Below are 22,723 nucleotides of genomic sequence, written 5' to 3' on the forward strand. Positions count from 1 at the left end.
AACATACAGTCTTCATGGTTATCAGCAGCAGGGCCCTGCCCACAGACACCACCCGCCCCGTGAGGACTCCAAACAGTTTAAAGTGCTTCCCTGTCTTTCAAAATAGGATGCTTGAGCAAGTGTGGCTGGAGAGATAACACAGGGAGAACTCATGCTGTGGCTGCAAAACAGCATGAAACAGAATCAAAACACTGGCCCAGATGTTATAACAGGGACACCACAGAAGTTCAAGTGCTTAAAAGAATATCCTGAATTGTTGCAAATGTAAATATTAACAAGGCCAGAACACAGATATCTTTGGATGGGAGCGAGGCATGGGAGCCTTGATTTTTCCAAGGTGTCAGCACGATTAAATGCGACATGTACAACTTGAACTGGAAATAATCCTTGTTGCTACTGGGTACCTCATTTCCTCCCATCAAATGCCTCTTTCTAAATCAGAGATGTGACTGGTCTGAACTCATTTAAAGAGATCCCCAGGGCCGGCCCTACAGATTGACCAGGCCGAGAAAAACAGGACGATTCCTAGGAGGCTTTGTTGTAAGGACGAACAAGTTTACACACAATCCACGGGGTTTAAGGGTTTTTTTTTTTTTATCAAGGGTTGCATCCACGAGCTACCTTACCAATTAACTCTCCAGTTCAGAGCTTTCAATAGTTGTCAGCTGTCCAAAATGAGGACCTCAGTCAGCTAAAAGCTGCATCTCGTCACAAGCAGCATCCCTGGGCCTCATCAGGAAAGGGACAAGCAACTCTTAGTTGCTCAGATGCAGCACTTCTCCTCCTCCCCTGGACATACACACACCTCCTTCGCCGATACCTAAGCATGAGCTGCCTCCATTTCAGTGAGGATGCTAATTACGCATACAGTTTCAGTTTTGCGTAGCTCTTTTCCTGCAGAGTTAACTATCACATAGCAGGTACCTGACCTGCAGGTACTGAGCGAGGCGGCAGCCTGAGTGAACATCGCCAGGCTCAATGGTCCCTCTGACAACAGCACAAATACTACGAAAAACAGAAACCTGGGTGGGAAGGCAGAGGACGGAGTTGCAGGAGTGGGATTAAAGGGAAGGAGTGAGACCGTGGGATGGTACCTAATTCTGTACTAACCACACCTGCGGTGGCCAACTCACCTTGTCTTTGGTGTCCCTACCTGCCTGAGCCGGACAAGCCACGCATACGGCGCACTGGGATGATCATCACTAAAGTAGCGTTTACCGAGTCATGTGCTGTTGCCATCAGGCTTCTCACACACATCTTTCACTTGAAAGTTATTTCCTCTGGCATTTTCAAACTTTAATTATTGATAAATTTTATTTGTTGATAAATTGTTGGAGTCCTGGTCCCCTGCCAGTCTCAGAAGATTTTATCTGCAGTTCTTGGAAATCCTATTACCTTATGATTATTCTCTAAGAACTACAGAAAAACAAAAGAATGAGCTGGACTAGGACTCAAACATCCTGTGTTGTAGTGTCAGGTCTGACTCACATGGTGAATGATTAGCAGCAAGCTGGCCCCAGTGACTGAACTTCTTTTCGTTCTTTCAGATACCTGAGTGTCTACAATGTTCCGAGCATCCTTCGAGGAGCTGAGGAACCATCCAGCAAGAGACCAAGTTCTGCAACAGCAGAGAACAAGATCTCTACTGCTGCAGAGCTTAGATCCTAGTTCACACTCTCCGTCCAAAACTTCCGTGTTAACTGTGGTCTCCCACAGCAGGAGGATCAGGATTGGAGGGTGAAACATTTTTGCAGATGGGCTAGACCAGCACCACCCCATACTGTTCCCACAAGCTGTTGAGCCCTTGAAATGGGCAAGTCCAGGCTGAGATGTGCCATGGATGATTGGAAGATACAAACTGGATTTTAAGGACTCCACATGTGGAGAAGTAAAATAACTCAGTAATGTTTTTCTATTGATTACAGGTTAAAATTATAATATTTGATATGGGTTAAATAAAATTATTTTCACCTGTTTATTTTTTTCCTTTTCAATGTGACTACTAGAAACTGAATTATGACTCATATTTCTATTGGACAGCACTGGCCTATTGTTCTTATTACCATGAAGAAATGGAAGAGGTAGAGGTGCATCCAGGACCAGAACCCAGGTGTCCTGACAACTAAAGCAGCCTCAGAGGTCGGGAGGAGACAAGTATCAAGACCACAAAGGGCCTGGGCATAGGAGACAGAAGCAGTGTTGGTGCCCCACCCAACCCAAGGCCGGCACCTGAACACACAGCAGGTGCTCAGTGAGTGCCCACTTCATCTCTGCTCTGGGACCAGCACTCTTCCTGGGACGGGCTGAGTGCGCGCACAGCCGGCCAGCTGCCGTGTCCTAATGCCCACACTTCTTCAACCACCACAGGCACGGGACAGGGACAAACCGGGTGTGTTTGGGGGTAAGGAGCAGGCAGCCAGGCGAGGTGGAGGATTACCCCTTCTCACATCCAGTAAGCGCTGCACAAGGTGAGAGAAGCTTATGGTAACACGAGAGGGTGGGAGCAGTTCAAGATTCATGGGTAATTTTCTCAGAATGTGTTTACAGGAAGTGAATATAGAGACAGATACGGATGTTTCTGTGCTCATCAAATGCAAGATTTTTTTAAAAACTAGAAAATAAGGGACAAGGCAGGAGTGCAAAGCAGTACTGATGAGAAGAGGTATGGGATAAGGGGGTCCCCAGATGGATAAGATCAGAAGCCTTTGAGAAGGGTTCAAAGCTGGATTGAAACACGGTTTGGTGAGGAGAGAGAAGTGTTCACTTGTTCAAGTATTTGAGTGTGCATCTGGGAGGCAAGGGAGGGCAGTTAGGAAGGGAGGTATAAAATGAAGAGAAGGCAGAAAGGTTCAGGTCCCCAAAAGGAGTGCATCTTCTGAGGGGGGCAGGTCCTTGAGCTCTTAAGGTGGTGCTGGAGGGGCAGGATGGAGAACTGGCCAGGGCAGGGGAGGCGCTCCACTCCGGCTCCAGCTCCGATGAGCTGCCGTCTGCAGCCTGAAACCAGGTCAGCGATGGCAATGGGAAACAAAACGCTAAAAAGAGGAAGACTCAGCAGAACTGGCAGGAGTGAATGGGGAGAGAGAAAGGCTGAGTGCGCTGTGTGAGGCTGGTGCTGGGGTGGAAGGCAGGGTCGGATGAGCTGGGAGGGAGGGTCTGGAGGTCACCCTGAGGACTTCCAGCTGTTGCCCAATGGGTCCGCACTGCCCCTCTGGCTCCAAACCTACACCCCAGAGGCCTCCGTTTTAAAAAAGGCCCAGAAGCCACCCAGCCTTTGGGGCTTCCCACTTTTGATCCAAAAACTGGCTCCAGCCCCTGGGGCCCACTAGGCCGCCATCTCCTCATGTGCACTTCCCCCTCCGAGAGGAATGGCAGGCGAGGGCCAGCAGAGCCCTGGAGCCAATTATCAGGAGCACCTCCTGTGCCCCGGGCGGCTCTGGGCACCAGGCCCTGAGCACAGACCCCTGCCTTCCTGGGCTCACATGCCAGCAGTTACGACCAACTGGCAAAACCCACGTGCCTCCAGGATGTCCTGAGGCCGACCCGGCTCCACTTGCATCCAGAGTGTCTCCACAAGCCTTTCCGCATCCCATCCCCTTGGCCTCCTCGGCACCTGGCACAAACCACTGCCAAGGAAGCATTTAACCACTCACGGACTCAGTCACTGTCATCCAAGAAATAAACACTTTACGCAGTTGGGTGACCGAGACTCCAAAAGGCTCTGAGACTAGAAAACATCCTACCCGGAGAGTTGCTTAACATCAGCAATTATTTCTTCACATTAGTTTTGTCCTATTGTTTCAAGAAGTTCTGGAAACAGTTCGAGAACAGGCTATAGGGCCCAGCTGTACAAAATCTATTAATTTTAAACAATTCGTAAGGCTTCCTCACACAGTTGGGTTATACAAAGATGCTTCCCCTAAACCATTTAAACTCCAAATATAAGCTTCCTTATGAATGCATGGAGTGAAAGGATAAAAAAGTGTGAGACCAGAAGTTCTGGCAGCATCACAACAGATAAGCTCTACCACTGCACCCAAGTGGCTTTAAAATACATGAACATCTCTTTGAAGACAGAGATGTCTGCTTCATCACAATACTGCTTGTGCCAATGTATTGAACATGCTACAGTCAAAGCACCAAGAAGGCAGAAAGCATATGTCTATATTGCCTTGTTTACCTCAGTGACAGCACAAAAAAAGCAATGGACCTTATCTAACCAGACTAATGCTTTATACTAAGTAACCCCTCTGACTCTGCACTGCTTCCCCTTAATCCCCATCCCCCGCCCATAACAACAAAACAACAGATACAGCCCAGAGTCCAGTATGAGACTGAGGAACCCAACACTTAACTCAGGAAATCAGTCCCAGGCATCCACGAGATGAAGTTCTCTCAGTAACACACACACACACACACGCAAAGCTCTTACCGCATCAGAGCCCTTGGCTTGTCATTCTTTAGTTCTTTAATGACTGACCCCATGCACACAACATATCAGAGAAGAAAATGAAGACAGGGTACTGCTCACTTGACGCTTATTTTTTCCAACTGCTCATTTTCCTAATTTTGTATCACACGTGCCCAGTTTCTGGCCCTGGGAGAACAAGAGCACTGCAGTCCACTCTAAGTTATCTTTACTGCTGGGCAGTTCCTTGGCCTCTCAGAAGTGTGAGGACTCCTCTGTTCTCTGATGGGCCTTGCACAATGTGCACAATCTGGCCCGGCCTTGAACGCTGGGGAATGTGTGCTCAGTGGGGCGCAAATATTGGGAGATGGGACAGGGGTAGGGGAGAGCTTCTGCAACACAGGATGGGATTTCAGGGGCTACTTGCAATCACAGTAGAGCTGAGGCCAGTAAGTAGTGAGTGCCAGGGGTGCTCAACCAAATCATCTTCATTCTGACAAACAGGCCAAGAGCCAAATCCTTTCCTTCAGTGTCACCCTAACAATCTCTGGATACAAGGTAGGTATTGTGGAAGAAACTCAGAGTGTAGCTGTTTGCTCTGTGGGCACATGCTAACATGAAATTAGGGACCTTTGTTGGGTAACAATTTAGAGGCCTCCTAGCAGAGAAAAAAATTATTTTTTATTTTTTACCTGACAGCTACCTGAACAATTATATGCAATACACCAAAATCTTTCTAAAAACTACCTGAACAATTACATACAATATACCAAAATCTTCTTTCTAAAAACGCCTTACTGAGACTAAACTGAAGACATGGGTATGCCTTCAGACACAAGGTTTCAGTTATCTCAAGTAAACGCTTCACTCCAGAGACACTAAGCTTCCCATCTTCACAAACAAAAATGTCAAAGGGCAGAAACCCTGCTGGTCCAGCTCAGATGCTTCCCTGAAAACGAAGAGTCAGCATTCTCCAGTCCCTGCTCCAGCCCCTACCATGGCAGGGTCCCCGGAACAGGTCTCACTCCCCCAGTAACACCTCCAGGGGCTTGAGACACAGCACAATTCTTGGTAGGTAGTGCTCCTGCCACCCTGACGGCTGCCTGGCTTGCTGCCTGGTTCACTTCCTTGCCAAGTTACTCACGCTGAAAGGTTAGTGTAGCCAACAATGGCCACTCACATTCCCCCTGCAGGGCAGCTGGGCCGCGCCAGGAGTCTACTTCAGGAGGATTTAATAATCTTAACTTCATTTCCTGGGTAGGTTCTGGTTCCCAACTCACCTACCAAATGTTCTGAATACCAACTGCCACAATATAAACGATTTCACAGTCTTTATAAACGCTTACTGTTAAAGTGCAGCTGCATGTTGTAACTCCACAACAAACAAACTTTAAAAAGGCAGCAGGTCCCTGCTTAATACAAGGATTTAGTCTGCCTTGCAGAAGCCTTTCTCCAGATAAAAAAGAGTGGGCAAGGGGACTGAGCTGATCCCTTCCGCGGCATCCAGCCCTAGCAGTCGGTTCTAGTGAGCATGGGTCAACTCGCGTTTTCCAGAGAAACTCGCCAGGCATTTCCCCGGAAGTCTTCCCTCACTTCGAGGTAGCGCCGGGCTGTTTTCTCCCGCAGGCAAGCGTTCTGCATTTCGGTGTACAGGCTACCAACCTGTACTCGCGAGGTCCATCTCCCTCCTCCGACTCCCTCCCACCTTCGCGATCCGGACTGTGACACCTCCCGGGGCAGCTGTGCCTCCAAGCCGCCCGCGGCCCCGCGAGCCAAGCCAACTGACGGCCGCGGCTTTCAGTCTACAGGCTAAGGAAGTTTCATTCCTAAAAGGGGAGGACCCAGGTCACAGACGCAGTATTCCGAGAAGTTTCCGAGAGAAGCGCAGCGCACGAGTCACTCGCTTGGATCACTTTGCTGCTCACGGAGACCCCAGTCTAGCGCGAGTCCAGGAAAAGGTAGGGATCTCCGCCCTCTCCTTAAAACCCCGGTCCTGGCACCGAGCCTGGGAAGCGCCCCTCCCTCCCCAGCCGGATGCGGCCCCTGACCGCGGAGTCTCTAACTGCGCCTTCAGAAACCGCTGCATTCGAATTCGCGCCGGTCCAGCGGGCCGCGGCGTGCGCGCCCGCGGGAGCACCGGGGCGAGCCCGAGAGACCTCAAGCAAGGCACGGGTGGTGCGGACGCCGTCCTACCCCAGGGAGGAGCTGAAGGCCCCCAACGCACACTCTTCGGCCGCCCGGCCCGCGCCCGGACGGCGCGCAGCCTGCGGGACGCGCAGAGCAGGAACTCGCTGAAGTTTGCCAGCCCCGGCCGAAGTCTCTGGAAAGTTGTAGCTCCCCCTCGGAGCGATTCGCTGGGCCCTCGGGGGCGGGCTTCGTAGGGGGAGGTGTCGTCGCGGGAGCTGGAGGGGAAGGGAGCACGGGGCCCGACACCTGTCCGCACCTCCCCTCCGCCCCCCGGGCTCCCACCGGGCACGGTGAAAACTTGAGCTCCGCTCGACAGGGACAGACCCCCGAGGGCAGAGTGCGCGGCTCCCTGGAACCACGCATCCTCGCACCTTTGGAGGAGTGGGCCTTGCGCTCACCTGGGAGGCGGGGGAGGAGACCACAGAGGCAGGTCCTTGGCGTGGGCAGCCCCCGGCAGGAGCGGCGCGGTCACTACAGCCCCCAGACAGCGGCACCAAATGAGCCGTCCTGCCGCCGCCCCCTCCGTTCTTATACGGCCTGACCACGCCCCCGCCCGCCACCACCACCGCCCCCACCCCCGCCCCTGAGCCAGCCCTCCCGAGGGAGCGAGGGGCGGAGCGGGGAGGAGCCGGCGCCCACGGGATCCTTCCGCCTGGGCGCTGACGGCAAGGGCAGGGCGAACGGTGCCCTCTGATTGGCTCCTCGGGTGAATGGTTGCCGAGAGACGAGTAAATCTTCGGCTGCGGGACGGGGCCGGGGTGCCCAAGGAGGTAGCACTGCGCAGGCGCAATAGAGAGGGGCTGCGTCGACGCCCCCTTAACTTCGTAGTTTCAGGGACTCCCTTTCTTTCCACTTTCCACTACGCTCTTTTCTGCTACTCCGATCACAAAACTTCCGCCGCCACAAGTTTTCTCATCTCTACTCCGCTCTCTCGCAGGCTTGTTTTTCTTTTGCTTCTACTGGGGATTTTCGCGTTGGTTCTCTCTCTGGGACTAGGGAATGAAACCCCCACGCCTACCTCCGACGTGTGTTTTGAAGTTGGAAAAAAAAAACGTGTGGTTTCTGAGCCGGGCGAACCTTCCTGATTCCCCAAGCAAATTGGCTGGAAGTCATTGGGGAAAGGCCGGCACAGTTGGTTCTCTGGCGCGGTTACCACCTGTGTGCAGTTAGTGGGACTAAGGGTCTGGAGGAATTCGTCGCGGCAACTTCAGCGCGACTCGCAATGTCCCAGGGCTCAGTCGTGTATGTTATATAACATGCAGGCGGGGCTTGGACACCATCCAGTCACTCCGCAGCGAGTGGTTTCGGGTCCAGGTTCTAAATCAGATTAATGGGTTGGAATCTCCATTCACCACCTAACTATCTGTAAGGTCTTGGGCAAGTAACTTAACCAACCCTCCATAAATCTCCTTTTCCTCACCTGTATGATGGGGCTAAAAATGGAACAGCTTTGTAGGGTTATGTAAGTATTAAATAAGGAAATGGAAAGATAGAAGTGCAGTGCCTGATATAAAGTGTGTGCTAAATGTTATTTATATCAAGTAGTAGCTGTTATTTATCAAACGTTTTTGAGCTTGTACTAATCTTAGCTCGGTGGTGGGGGAAAAGATTACTTCCTAGAAGCAGTGTTTCTCTACCTGGCCCCTTCCATCCCTGCCTGAAATAAGTATGGCTCTCAGTGTCTGCCAGGATAGAGCTCTCAAATATATGCCTTTTCTGGGGAGGGGGAGGTCCCCTGGAACATTAATGAGATGGGATATCACTATGAATGCTTGTAGGAAAGGCACAGTGACTCTATTGTCGGACATGAAATTAGGATATATGACCTTATCTTTTTTAACTTTTTGTTTTTGAGGAATAAATTCTGTAAAGTGTACAGAACAATGAATTTCTACATGTAACTGCCACCCAGATCGAGGTAGAGAACATCTCCAGCTTCCCCATGCCTCTTCCCGTTCAGTGGCCACAAGTAACCACTCTTCTGAGCTCTGTCACCATACGTTAGTTTTACTAACGTTTGAACTGGATGTGGATGAATTACATAGTGTGTGTACTTTTGTATCTGGTTTCCTTCACTCAACAGTGTGTCTATGATGTGATCCATGTTGTTGCATGTAACAATGGTTCATTCTTTCCCATTGCTGTGTATTGTTTCATTATGTAAATATTCAATAATTTATGCATCATTCCACCAGTGGATGTTTGGGTTGCATCAGGTTTTGACCTGTCATGAGTGAAGTTGCTACAAACAATCTTGTTCCTCCCCTAGCTTTAGTGAGGTATACTTGACAAATACAAATTGTATATATTTAAAGTGTACTCCTTGTTATTTTTATATGCATATATACTGTGAAATGATCGCCACAGCCCAGCTAATTAACATACCCATCACCTCATATAGTTACCATTTGCTGGGGGTAGGAGCAGTGAGAATGATTAAGAGCAGCTCTCTTGGGGGGAAGGTTTAGCTCAGTAGTAGAGCATGCATGAGGTCCTAGGTTCAATCCCCAGTACCCCCATTAAAATAAATAAATAAACATAATTACCCCCAAAAAATCACATACACATACACAAAATAAAAATAAAAAAGATAAGCTTTCTTAGCAAATTAAGCATATAATAGGGTATTATTAACTATAGTCACCATGCTGTACATTAGATTCCCCAGCACTTATTCTGAACCTTTGTGCCCTCTGACCTACAAGCATTCTTATATATGTCTTTTGGTGGACATAACGTCCATTTATGCTGGGTTTATGCCCAGGTATTGAAATTGAAGAATCATAATGTATATACATATTAAGCTTTAAATGCACTGCCAAGCATTTTTCCAAAGTCATATAACAATTTATATTCCAGTGATAGGAGATTTCCAGTTGCGCCACATCTTTGCCAGGACTGATATTGTCAGTCTTTTTCATGGAAAAATGGGGTTGTCTATTTCACTGTGATTTATATTTACCTTTCTCTGATAATGATGTTGAGCAACTTTTCATATGCTCATTGGCCATTTAGATGCCTTTTTAGTGAACTGTCTATTCTAGTCTTTTGCTTATTTCTAGACAGTTGTCTGTCTTAATGATCTGTAGGAGTTCTTTACAGATCCTGGGCAAGTCCTTTGTCCAATATATATTTTACAAATATCTTCTCCCACTCTGTGCCTTTCTTTTCATTCTCTTGATGTTATCTTTTGATGAACAGAAATTCTTAATTTTAATGACATCTAATTTATTAATCATAATCTTTTATGACTAGTACTTTTTATGTCCTGTTGAGGAAATCTTTGCCCAGCCTAAGGCCATAGAGGTCATCTCCTTCATTTTCTTCTAGGAACTTGATTTCCCTAACCTTCATGTTTAGGTCTATGATTCATCTCAAGTTAATTTTTTGTGCAGTCTGGGCTCAAGATTTATTTTTTCCCCATATGAATATCTAATTAACTCAGCACCATTAGCAAGCAGTTTTGTTGAATGAATGAATGAACATTTATTAAATGAAAAATTCAGTTAAGAAAACAAAGTGACTAGCTACTTAAAATTCAGATTGTCCAGAAAAATCTAGGACACATGAGCAGAATAAGATTAATATAAATTATTATATTACATTGATCCTAGGACCATCTCTACTTTATCAATACCTCCTGGATACCATTAGCACAAGTGGCCTCAGGGTAGAACACAGGTCGGAAGTTCTTTCCTATTTGCCAGTATGACACCTGGTTGAGATAGAAATATTTTCCCTTTTGTTTTCTTTCTTTAGGATGATGATCTAATATATTTGAATAAAATTACAATTTAATTAAAAAAAAAGAAATTCTTACTTAGAACTTGATCTATCATGGCTTAATTTACCTTTGCTTAGGTAAAATTTTATTTAGTTTCCTAAACCTTAGGCAATTTTGTGGAAGGGAGGAGGCAAGAACCAAGAAAGAAATTCATTATTTATACAGGTGTATATTTTTCCTTTGAACTCCTTTTTAGTCCTGGGGCATTACTTGACTTTTAATAGAATTTTGTTTCCATTTTTGTTTTGTTTTGTTTCTTTAAAATACACACTGTTCTTTCTACACCATAAAACTGTGGCACCTTGGAGCTGGAAGGAGACTCAGGAAGTCTCCAGGTACTGCCCTTTGGATGGGGAACCAGATATTAAAACTTTCCTTCCAAGATTATTGGAGCCTCCTTCTTGCCAAATCAAAATGGTTTAAAGATCAGTACCTAGGAAAGCTGGGAAAAGGGAGGGAAGAAAAGCCGAGGGAGGAAACAGTCTTTAAAATGCAGGTGTGACTTGCTTGTGGCCACAACACTGAAAAAGTTTTATGTCTCAATAGAAGCAAAGAAATTCTATCATTAATTCTTTTTTTTTAAGGCAAGAAAAACCTTTTGTTTAGTGCCCTGTTATCTCATTTATTGGTTTTCTTAAGTCTTGAGTTTTTGTATTACTTTATCCCAAGGTGGATCACCTTGATAAATGTTTATTAAAATGCCCTTGTCTAAATATCTTAAAATGATTTTTAGGGAAAGTTTTTATTGATGTACACTGACATATAGAGACGTGCACAGATCATAAGAGCAGCTTAGTGGATTTTCACAAACTGAACAAACATGTCACTAGCACACAGATCAAGAAACAAAGGAGCCCCACAGCCCTTGCAGCCAGATTTGAAAACCACGACAGTGGCATTGTCTCCACCCTCATAAGTTTCTGGTGGGGCTAAGTCATGACCTGGCTTTACACTTCCCACCTAGAACTCTTGCTAATAAATCCCTGTCTCTTCTCAGGCTTCTTCAGGCCAATATTTTTCTTGGGCGTCACAGAAGGAGAGCTCGGTTGAGAGTAAGAAGGTGTGAGTTTTATCTGGAACAAAGAGCAGAAGGCAAGAACCTAGGACTGGTCCGATTGGATGGGGCAGGGAGGAGGAGCGGCCAGGACCACAGGCTCAAGCATAGCATGGCAGTGGAAGCACTGGGGCACCGGGGCAGCCCAAAGGCAGTAAGAGAGGGGCCAGGAAGGGGGGAAGGAGTGAGGGTGGCACTGCCAGAGAAAAAGTGAAGCTGCCAAAGATGAGCAGGGCTGACCGCATCCCTCTGAGCTTGTCTCTCTAGACACCCTTCCTGCCCATCACCCTAGCGGTGAGACTGGAGAAAGGATGTAGGGCTTTGTCAGATGGCTTGTATCCCTGTCGGATGGCTTAAGCCCCCTGAGTCTCAGCTTCCTATTCCGAACACTGCTCCATGGAGTTCTGTGCTGACTGAGTCGGGTAATGAAGGCAGGTGAGAACAGTTGCCCGGCTCACAAGATTTATCTCTTTGCCAACCTGGGGCCGTTTTCTCCCTTTACTGTTAGAAGAGCTTAGCAAGCGAATCGGCTGAGAGCAGAGGAGAGTTAAGTTCAGACACCTAGCTGTGACTGCCCTCATGTCTGGGCCCCACATCTCTTATCTGAGGATTAATGTTTTCAAATCTCCCTTCAGGGAAAAGTGTTCCATGAAAGTGTAAATTGTTAACTGATCACTTCATATCTCATGGCCAGTCACTGGGTCCATTCTGAACCGCCCTTCCGTTTTGGCCCTGATGTCTCTCTCGCCAGCCACCGTGATGCCTGAAACTCCCGGCACAGGTGTCTGTGCCTCCCGCCATTCCCACATACCTTGCCAGGGAAGAGGCGGCCCACCGGCTAGATGTCTAACTCACCTACCAAGTGCGGTTCTCAACGTTCAAACATTGTCTTCCAGTCCATGTGTCGGTTTAGATTTTTAGTTGCAAACAATTAGAAATGACTCTGGATGATTTAAGCAAAATGGAATTCTTTTCAAAATATTGGGGAGCACACAGAATCTGCAGGAAGGCTAGAGAACTTGGCCAGTTTGCTGTGCTACTGGGAACAAGGCTTAAAAATCGTACTGCAGAACTGGTCCAGAGAAGAGGCCATCACATCACCACAGACGTAAGCAATGCCTGTTCCGTGGCTACACTCCCACCACTGCCGCCACCCACTGATAAATGGAGTCTGTGCGTCCCATCCACTAGCTTCTGATCCAAAATCTAGGTGGGAGCATCTGATCAGCAGAGTCTGAGTCATGTGCCCAAGCCTTGGTTGCAAAGAAGGCTCAAAAACCAAATTATCTGATATTTTCAGCTTTAACTGTGGGCTCTGCCTCTTGAGGTAAAGAATTCTCCAAACAGAAGTAGGAGGTTCAGCTGCTGGATGGCCAGAACATGCACCTCTTCCTTCCAGCCTTTACATCTGTCTCTGTGAGCACTGCCTGAATGAATAAGCATCCTCTGATCCACCTAGCTCTGGGACACAGATCCAGACAAGTTTCTGAAGCCTATAAGTTGGAGGACAAGGAAATGGATTCTTGAGAAGCTTTGAGGGCGGAGGCCATCCAGCTGGCCCCACCCTGCCAGGACTCTATATTCTTGGTCAGGTGACAATTTTCCTCTTCAAAATCCTTAGACTGGACACTGAATGGACGATGTTTGGTGAAAAGAAAGAAAGAAGAAAGAAAAGAAAGAAAGCAAAGAAAGGGGTAGAGAGAGAAAAAAGGAAAGAAAGGAAGGAAAAAGAAAGAAAAAGAAAAAGAGGGAGGGGAGAGAAAAGGAAAGAAAGAAGGAAGGAAAGAAAGGAAGGAAGGAAAGAAAGGAAGGAAGGAAGGAAGGAAGGAAGGAAGGAAGGAAGGAAGGAAGGAAGGGACCCGGCCTGGCTTACCTCCAGCACCTACAGCTCCTATGTGATGTGACAATGAATACATGTATATTCATGTATAACTGAAAAATTATGCTCTACACTGGAAATTGACACAACATTGTAAAATGACTATAACTCAATACAAAAAAGTTAAAAAAAAAAAGAAATAGAAAGTAAAAGGGAGGGGAGGGAGGGAGGGGAGGAGAGAAAGAGAAAGAAAAAAGAAAGCAAAGCAAGAAAGAAAGCAAAGAAAGGGGTGGAGAGAGAAAAAAGGAAAGAAAGGAAGGAAAAAAGAAAAAGAGAGGGAGAGAGAAGGAGGGAGGGAGGGTGGAGGAAGGAAAGAAGAAGGAAAAAGTAAAAGAGAGAGGAAGTTTGAAAAAAGAGAAAAAGGAGAAGAGAGAAAGAAAAAACGAAAGAAGAAAGAGGGAGGGGGCGGGGGGGAGGGGGAAGAGCCGAGGAGCCCGACGGAGATTCCGCGAAGAAACAAAGAAAGCAGGTAGGCTGAAGGAAGGAACCCCAGGACCGGAAGAAGGAAGGCCGGTCAAGTGCCGGAGCCAGGAAGGAAGCCTCGCCCTCCCGAAAGAAGAAAGAAGGAAGTAAGAAGACCGTAATAATCATCCGAAGGAAGGAAGGAAGAAAGAAAGAAAGGAAGAAAGAAAGGGACCCGGCTTGGCTTACCTCCAGCACCTACAGCCCCGACGTGATGTGAAGGAGGTACGGTGTGTGGCCTGGCTGCCCAGCACATCATGGGGCTGGCTGCATATAATGACAGTGTCCCAGAGCTGGCGCTTGTGTAACAGGCAGATTTACTGAGAGGGGACGACTGTTTGCTCAGCAGCCGAGAAGTCTATAATTAGACTGTCACAACATCAGCAAAAGTACAGGATCAATGTAATCAGAGAAGAAATGGAAAAGAACACGGCATCGGTCAAAGTCTCCAGTGGGTCCCCGTGGTTTCCGGAGCACTAATCGCCCTGGCGGTTCAACGTCCCGCTTGTAGGTTTCCTCCTGGTGATGAGCAGGTTTGGTGGGGCCTGTCCTGACTGCCCTTGTCCCACCCAGCTCTGCCTCCTCTCCCCCTTCCCCCTTCCTCTACTCACTCAGGCTTAGGGATGAGAGTCCCAAGGAGGAGGGACCTGCACCCCAGACCCAGCGGCCAAGGCACTGCCAGTCCTCATGACGTGCATGCGTGTGGGAGTGGAGGAGGGCCAGCTACTTTTAAATGCAGATCCCTGGCCCTACTGGGTCAGCGCCTAAGAATCTGCACTTGGCACAGCCTCAGGGGACTCTGTGCAGGCCGAAGCTCTAAGACCACCAGGCTGAGCCATCCTCCTGCCCCACAGCCGACACTCCCTCTCGCTTCTGCTCTGACACCGGCGTGGCTACCGCACAGTCAGGATGGCAGCAAGACTGGGGACGGCCAAGGTGAAAGGGCCAAAGCCAAGGAATGATAGTGGGCCTCTTATTTTCTTTTTAATCACATTAAGAACTCCAAGCTGCAGATGCGTTTATCCCTTTAATCCTCGTGACATCTGATCTAGGGGGTATGGCCAGTGTCTTTAGTTTCTTTCCATGAAGTAGATCTGGGCCCAGATCTGCCTGTGAAGGATCTGGATCTGAGGACTTCTAGTCTCCCTGAGCCTGATCCTCCTAGACAGGAATCACTAGATTTCCTAAATCTGTGGATTTTTACTCTATTTCTTACACAATTTTTAACACAAACAAGTTGCAGTGGATAAACAATCAGAAAGTTCAGAGAAAGAAATAAATCCGGGATCTCGCAGCTGAGGCTTTGGTGTTTACCCTTCCACACTCGCGCAATGTGTAGGTCCACACTCACACACACGTGTTCCAAGCAGACGACACACTCGCACATGGCAATGAGGAGCGCTTGGTGAAGGAACCATTTACCTAGTTGTGGGCAAGGTCCAGCGAAAGCGTAACAGGGGATGGGCAGCCCTGAAGGGCGAGCGGCAGGCAGCGAGCCATTTCCACCCTACGCCTGAAGGGACGAGAAGAGGCGGCTCCCAGGACCTGGGGAGCCTCGCTGCAGCTAAGAGGGGGCTGTCTAACAGGAGCAGCAGCCTCTGGTTGAAAAGCAGTCAGCTCCCCGGAGGGAGCCGGAGGGAAACTGCCTGACTGCTGTTCCTGGAGCTTGCTGGTCTCTTGCCTCCCCAGAGTCAGAAGGCGGATGGGTACACTTGCTAGAAGGCAGCCTCCCTGAGACACAGAGCGGGGAGTTAGGATGGAGGGGGGTTCTGTAGGGGCCAATAGAGACTGTCTAACATTGTTTCCTGAGTGCATTTACGAACACACTGATTGGTTTGGAATTTCTAGAATTCCAGATCTAGAAAATGCAGTGTTCCAAGTTAATTCTCTCCTTGATGACAACAGCAGATGAGTAAACTGCTAACTTGTGCTGTTGCCCCCAACACCATGAGTTTGGAGCCCAGGCTGCTGGCTCTGACTTCTCTGCTCATTTGAGGCAGAATCAGCTCTTCAGGTATTCAGCCAACTGGGCCTCCTCCATGATGTAAGACACGGCCCTGGGGACCACAGACACTGGCTGCCAGGAACTTACAACCTCATGGCGGGCTTCAGAGCACACCAGTATCCATTAACCAGGCAGATGGGCAAGCCCATGAGGAAGGCACCAAAGTCTACACTCACAGTGGTAGGTTAGTAAGAAAAGCTAATATTTTAGCCCAATAGTAATTAATATTCATTAATAACGGATAATGTTTACTATATACTGGTCTGTTCTAAGTGCTTTATAGGTACTTATATTATTTAATCTCCCAACAGTCCCAGGAGGTAGGTTGTATTATTAGCTCCATTTTCTAGCTGAAGAAACAGGCATGGAAAAGTTAAATAACTTACACAGAAACTGAAGCATGGAAAGATGAAATGGTGAAGCCAGAGTTTGAACCCAGGCAGTCTGATTCAAAACCACATTTTCTCAAAAATCTATGTTCTATTCCCATGAGTCTGGGATAAAAATTATTTTGATAATAATACTAAGTCATCATTTGCCTTTTGAATTCTCATTCTCTCACGAGCACACAGGGAAGCTTCCAGAGGCTGCATGACATGTGAGGACATCACTCAGGCTATTGGAATGTGTGCTGTGTGTTCTGTGTTTTAAATTTTCTCGGTGTGAACTTCTAATACAGTAAATGCCAATAGACACACACAGAAAAGCTTTCCAGGGTCCTCCAGGAGGTCTGTAAAAGGGGTCTTAAGACACCAAATTTTGAGAACCACTGCACCACTCTGTTCCTTTGGGGTTCAGAGGAGGGGATCCCATTGGATTATGAGATCCAATTTATGATCACTAGTTTCCTCGCCTAAATCATAGAGCAATGTAAAGCAGATTCTACACTAGAAAATTATAGAGCCCCAAGGAACCCAGAGAGGTCAATGGCTCACTTTCTTGGTTTGGGGATGATGGCTCCAGGTGGGCTGCAGGCTTCCCAGCCCCTGGCTGCATCATGGGCCTGCTGATGGCCAGAGTAGGCTGCTTGGGGATGGTCCAGGACCCCTGGGCAAAGTCTAGGTCACACCAGGGTTTGCAATTCTCCAGGAGATGTGAGAGTATCTGGTTTCAAGATCACACCAGTAATATCTGTCATCTCATTTGTGAGGGAGAGTAGAAGTTTGAGGCTTTGTGATGTTCAGTAGAAGGATATCATTTTAATTCTCTGTCAAGATATATAATATAAACATGATTGCAAGTTGCCTTAATCTTTTCAGTCTATGAAATGGGGAGTAATTGCTTCTTAATTAGTGAATATTGGGAATTATAGCAAATGAATTTTAGCCAATTGTGGGGAAAGACTGTAATCTAACACTAGGGATGGCATAAAATAATTGCTGTTCTTTACTTGAAAGTGAAGATATAATAGAAAAATGTACATAGTGGGAATTCTTGGCCAGTGCACACACCCACGTCTCCTTCCCTGACTGGGGAGCGGCCATGTTGCTTGGGTAGAATTGATGTGGACACCCCAGTGTCCTATTGATGGGCCTAAGCCCATCAGTGTAATTCCATCCCTTGCCCTTGATCAGCTGGGATAAGAAGTTCTCTCAAGCTTATGTTCAGTGGTTGGAGGAAGGAAATCCACAAATGCTCATCTTTCTGGAGAGGATGATGTGGAGATGTGAGTCCTGGGATGGTTGTTGGCATTTTGCTGCCACAAGAGAGGGCAATGTGTGATGAAGTCTACACACCAGCAAGGGCAGTGCCAAAGACTCAGGGACAAACAATCCAGAAGACCACCCCACCACGGAACTCCTCTCTTCCAGAAGCCCAGGACTCCCTGTGTTTAAGCAAATTGAACTGTATTTTCTAATACTTAACAATCAGAGCATCTGATATAATTAAACAACTTTTTTCCAACTCAAATACTATCAGACAGAAAAAAGTGAAACTGTCATGTTGACCAAAGAGTGCCAAATCTGACAATTTAAGGACAATCCTAATTTTCTATCACCTTCCCTCAAGCCAACCTTCCAAACCTTCATGGTCCCAAAGTCCCTTGGCCCCACCTTCCATGTAGGCATTTCCTATACTAGTTTTGCTTTCCAAATAAAACTTTCCTTCCCTCTTTTATTGCATAGTGACCACACACCAGATACTTCAGCCTCAACAGTGGAAGCCCCTCCAGTGTGAAGGAAGAGGGGGGCCTGGAAGGACAGCACCACGTGCATCGCGACGATCAGTTAAGCTGACTCGAGTTCCACTTCTCTGCGGCAGAACAAAGGCAGCAGGGTGGGGGCCGGGACCCATCTGATGGTTAGAAGGATGGGCTCCCAGCTCTGACTAGCTGGGTTCAAGTTCCAGCTCTGCCTGTCTCTCCGGGAGAGTTACCTGACCTCGCCGCTAAGCCTCAGCTTCCTTATCTCAAGATAACAAGATGGTGATAATAAGAGGACCTCTCACCTCTGGGTGTTGCGAGGATTAAATGAGCTGATGAATGCACCGTGCGTTTGTAGGGCAAACAGGAATTTTTCCAAAAGTGTCAGAGACAGTCCAGGAGACCTCCCCTAGCTGGGACTCAGTTTCCTCTCCTGACAAAGGAGGACCTGCTGGCCTTGGCAGAGAGAGGAGCTGAGGGGTCTTTCGTTGAGCAGCAAGGGCAGAGCTCTCCTGCACAGGGAGGCCTCCCTGCCCTTAGAAATGATGCAGGGGCCACCTGTCAGGTGACCTCTAGGGCCTTCAGGGACCCATGTTTATTTGGTTTTGGTTTTGGTTTTGGTTTTGGTTTTGGTTTTGGTTTAAATGTAGCCACTGCAGCAGACAAACACAGGACCATGCATTGCTGGTCCTCACATACACGGCGCATCAGGACTGGATGTGCAGAGAGCGTGGGTTTGAGGTTCTAAAATCCTGCATCGGCATCGTGCCTCCTGCTGGGCCATGTGGGGCTCATCTGTAAATGGGGCTTGTCCTCCCCGTCTCCCAGAGGGCCCGTGAAGATGACAGAAAATTAACCCACGGGCCGTGGGAACGTGCCTGTCACACCTGGGTGCCTTGTCAGTACTGTCCCCTTCCTCTTTCTGGAGCCTGAGGCCATCAGCCCCCACTGCAGTGAGGAACAGAGCTGGAGAGAGAGCCCCTGAGGATGCAAGCGAATACGCTCTCTCACTACACTTGAGCTGGAAGGCTGCTGGGGTCCAGGGGAGACCGGCTTCTCCACTGAGACCCCAGACGGGACAGCGCCCGGGACCCAGGGAGCTAGCACATCATGGCAGCTCTAGGGACCCATTTTCCTAACGGCCCTCTCAGCGATGTAGCGATGCTTTCTGTTAGCTCGTGAGACTTGGCAACCCTTTTCTCTAGAGCTCCTCACCCCTAGCTTCCCAAGGCCTCTGCTATCTAAGATCCAAAGTCCCAGAGGAAGACTCTGAGGGGGAGGTTGGCACCAGCGACTCTGTGTGGGCCCCTTCTCTCTGGTGGCTTCCAGGCTGGCCTCCCCGGGCCAGGTGCTCTCAGCCGAGGTCCCAGGGATGGGATCACAGGGCACAGGTGCTCAAGGGACAGCAGAGGTGGGCCAAGAGCCTGAAGCTGCACAGCTGGATGGGGCCGTCAGCTTCAGGGACAGCGGTGTCAGACATGGGCTTCTTCCCAGGGCTGCGTCCACCCTCCTTTCTCATTGTCTTGTTCCGGGCAGCTTCACCCCAGGCCAAGCTCCCAAAGCTCAAGGGCTTGTGCTGTTCGAGCCTGGAGCTGTCATGGCCTGTCTCCCAAAGGGCTTGTTTCCGTATGAAAGGGTCATCACAGGTCTGGTGCTTGCAGGTGGTACTGAGGTTTGGTAACCACGTCAGCCCTAACAATACGTACCAATGAGCATAGGGTGAGATGCTGCTGTGGCCTGGCCTGCGGGGAGCAGGCTTCCTGTGTTTAGCAGTCTGTTTCTGAGCTGTCTTGTTTACAATCACATCCACCCTGGTGTGGTGACACCTGTCCCTCATTCTTGCTGCTGGGGGCTGAGAGGCTTGAATAACAGACAGTCACAGCCCCACGGAATCATCCCCAGTCACCGCGACCCAGAAGATGCTCCGGTTGTTGTACTGAATCAGCAGGGAGGACCTGTACTGGGGACAAGGCTGCCCCCTGTGAGGAGAGGGGCCCAGGGCAGGCTGGGATCGGACCTGGTATCAGTCACCTGAGGAAGAGGTGTGCCTCTCAGACTAGAAACAGCTGAACTCCCAGGAGGATGCCTACCCCTGGAGTCTTGACCTGAAGTCCCATCTGTGGGTGTTAACTTTCCTCCTTCATTTAGGACCTTGTTCTTGAAACTTTGAGACCATTGGAACACCTCGGGTACTTGTTAAAAAGGCAGGTTCCCATGGCCCAACCCCAGAGGCTCTGAACCTACAGCTCTGAACCTACAGGTGGGACTCAGGGGTCTTTTATTTCAACAAGCCCCCCTCCAAGTAGTTGCTCCAGATGACCAAGGACCATATCTAAGGAACTCTGGTCTAAGAGGAAGGTTTTGGCATCAGGTACACTTGGATTCAGTAGTCTGGCTCTGCCACTTGCTGGCTGTGTGGCCTTTGGCAAGCCCTTTCATCTCTTTGTGCCTCAGTTTTCTCTTCTGAGAAATGGGAACAATAATATGAACCTCACTGGGGCATTAGGAAGAATAAATGAAATAAATAAGGTGCTGCTCTCAAGGCCTGGGAAGGGTGGGCAAGGGTGACGGAAGCCTGAGTGAAAACTCACTTGCAGAACCAGGCTTGTCAAGAGACACGCTGCCGAAACGAAAGGTAATTCTCGTGTCCTAAAGACACACCCGTGTTGGCTGCTGCATTCAGAGTCCTCACTGATAAACAAAACAATCCTAATGCACCCTCACCCCAGGCACACTCCCACCCTCCTCCTTTCTCTTTCAACTGGACCAGCCCTCTGCCTGGAAGCCCCCGTGCTCCACTGCCTGTTCCACAAAGGGCTTGTCCCTGTGCGACCCCCACAGTCCACAGAACACCTGTTAGCAGGGCGTCTGTGCCCGCTGCTGACATCACAAGTGGTGCGGCCGCCCCAGGCACCACCCTGAGTACTCTTAGGTCTTAGACTTCTGGTTTTTCAAGTAGTATTCCAGAACAGGTATCCAGCCTTTGGAAAAATACGATATTTTTGTGTGGTCAAATATGTGGGCTCACTGAGAGAGCAGACGAATCCGTTCTTTGGCTGATCCTGTATACATGAATATTTGAGAATTGTTACTTTATACAGAGGGTCTGGCAACTCCCAAACTCTGCTAAATTTAATGTTCAAGGGTTAGAATGTTACATTAAAATCTTCCAAAGCTCTGTTGTCCTTGTTGTGAATAATGATTATCATTGTAGCTGAGAACCCCCTAAATAGCATTTCTAATCATTAGAATTCAGGGTCAGCCAGCTTCTACCTCATTAATCTTAAAGCCCTGGCAGACATCCAAGAATTGTGTCTACCCCACACAAAACCAGCCGGGGACCTGGCTGGGGAGGGTTCAGAGACCTGGGTTCCAGTCTTGACTCTCTTGACCTTGCTGTGTGACCTTGGGCAGGCTGTTTCAGAGCTTTGGGGTTCTCATCCACACAGCGGCAGGTGGGGGTGGTCATCCCTCAGTCTCACGCCTTCTAACCTAGAGTCCGAGTGTCTGGGTGAGCTGGCCTTCACGTTTCCGCAGAATGACGCTTGGTCTCGGTTCTAGTTTAACAGGCCAGAGGGCGGTTAGAACCCAGCCTCGCTGCCAACGATCCACTACAAAATACATTTCTGTTTGTTTTGCACTGAGCAAATTCCCCAGGGCAGCCATCCGAGCGGAGCAGAGTCGGTGGTAATGGAGAAAGCCCAAGATGAGGACGTAGTTTCCAGCACCAAGAGCATTAGCCAAGCCTTCCTGACGCCAGGGCCGGGAGAGGAAAAGTGGACAGCTCCCCCAGGCACCCACTCCATTGGCCTGACCTGGGCCTCTGGCCACCGTGCTTGGCAGAGTCCCTGCTTCTCCAGCATCATGTAGAGGAGACATGGCTCTGAGGGGGTGGCCGCGCAGCCCCGGGTCCCTGCCACCCGCCACACCCCTGCCTTGTGGTGCATGTCCAGGACAGCAAGGCCAGCTTCTCCAGGACGGCACTTGGTAACATCAGCCAGAGGGTGAGGGCTCAGTGTGGCTTGTCCCTCCATCCAGCCAGCTTCTGTGGGACCCTGGTCACACTGAGGAAGGAGAGGCGGGGGTGGGGAGCAAAGCTGGCCTGCCTCTTCTGTTGGGTTTGCCCCATCTCACACTCGTCCTCGCTCCTGTTTGCCCCTGGCTGGGTCTGGCCCTAAGCTGCAGAGAAGTAGCAGCTGGAAAGGGGGAGAGGCTGCCGGAGCAGTGGTAGCCATGTTCACAACAGTGGTCCCCAGTTATATCGTGCTCTGGGAACTGTACCAAGGGCTCTTTCCTGGAGGTAGGGTCTGTTTTTTCACATGGACAAACTGAGACAAGGGAGATTAAATGACATGTCAGAGCCCAGGGCTAGTAAACCAGGAGAAAGGACTTGAAAAGCTGGCCACTACTGAAGAGCAACGTCTTTCTAGAGTTGTCGAGGGCAGGGTGCCCTCCAGATACCTCCTGTGCAGCTCAGGCACCCCCCCTCTTGGAGCTTGCTACCTGGAGGGAAGCAGACTTCTCCTTTGAGAAGTTTCCACCACCGCCCCACTGTGACCGTGTTCGTTCTTTTGCCCCTGAGGGACTTGAGTGCAGCAGTCTTGGCTGGAAGCTGCAGGCAGGGGACACAGCCTCTGTCCTCTTAGAAGCAGCTTTGTAAATGCTCCCCGGGCCACCGACAGGGGGACTGTTAGAAACATCATTTCTTGAACCCACCTCACACCTTCTAAATCAGAATCCTAAGCAGCCAGGGGGCCCCTCTGGGAAGCCTTAGAGTGGGGAACACGAGCTTCAGGGTGGAAAG

The 22,723-nt window shown here is 49.0% G+C and overlaps 1 protein-coding gene and 1 long non-coding RNA gene across 4 annotated transcripts in view; one reads left to right on the top strand and one right to left on the bottom strand.

Annotated features, from left to right (window-relative positions):
• Positions 1 to 7,122, bottom strand: part of TENT5C (terminal nucleotidyltransferase 5C) — a 21,608-nt gene extending 14,486 nt beyond the window's left edge. Inside the window, exon 1 of one of the 3 annotated variants that reach the window (XM_032486945.1) lies at positions 6,991 to 7,122. Coding sequence is in view for 1 of the 3 variants with exons in the window: in XM_032486944.1 (XP_032342835.1) it covers positions 6,599 to 6,955 (357 nt within the window). In the remaining 2 variants the exon portion in view is untranslated. The other 2 variants (XM_032486944.1, XM_014558880.2) reach the window with 2 other exon arrangements.
• Positions 6,285 to 21,097, top strand: LOC116665855. Its single transcript, XR_004322595.1, has 2 exons — positions 6,285 to 6,363; positions 17,903 to 21,097. It is a non-coding gene; the product is annotated as an uncharacterized LOC116665855 (long non-coding RNA).
• The last annotated feature ends 1,626 nt before the right edge of the window (positions 21,098 to 22,723 follow it).

Source organism: Camelus ferus, chromosome 9 (genome assembly GCF_009834535.1).
Source record: "Camelus ferus isolate YT-003-E chromosome 9, BCGSAC_Cfer_1.0, whole genome shotgun sequence".
NCBI classification, from domain to species: Eukaryota; Metazoa; Chordata; class Mammalia; order Artiodactyla; family Camelidae; genus Camelus; species Camelus ferus.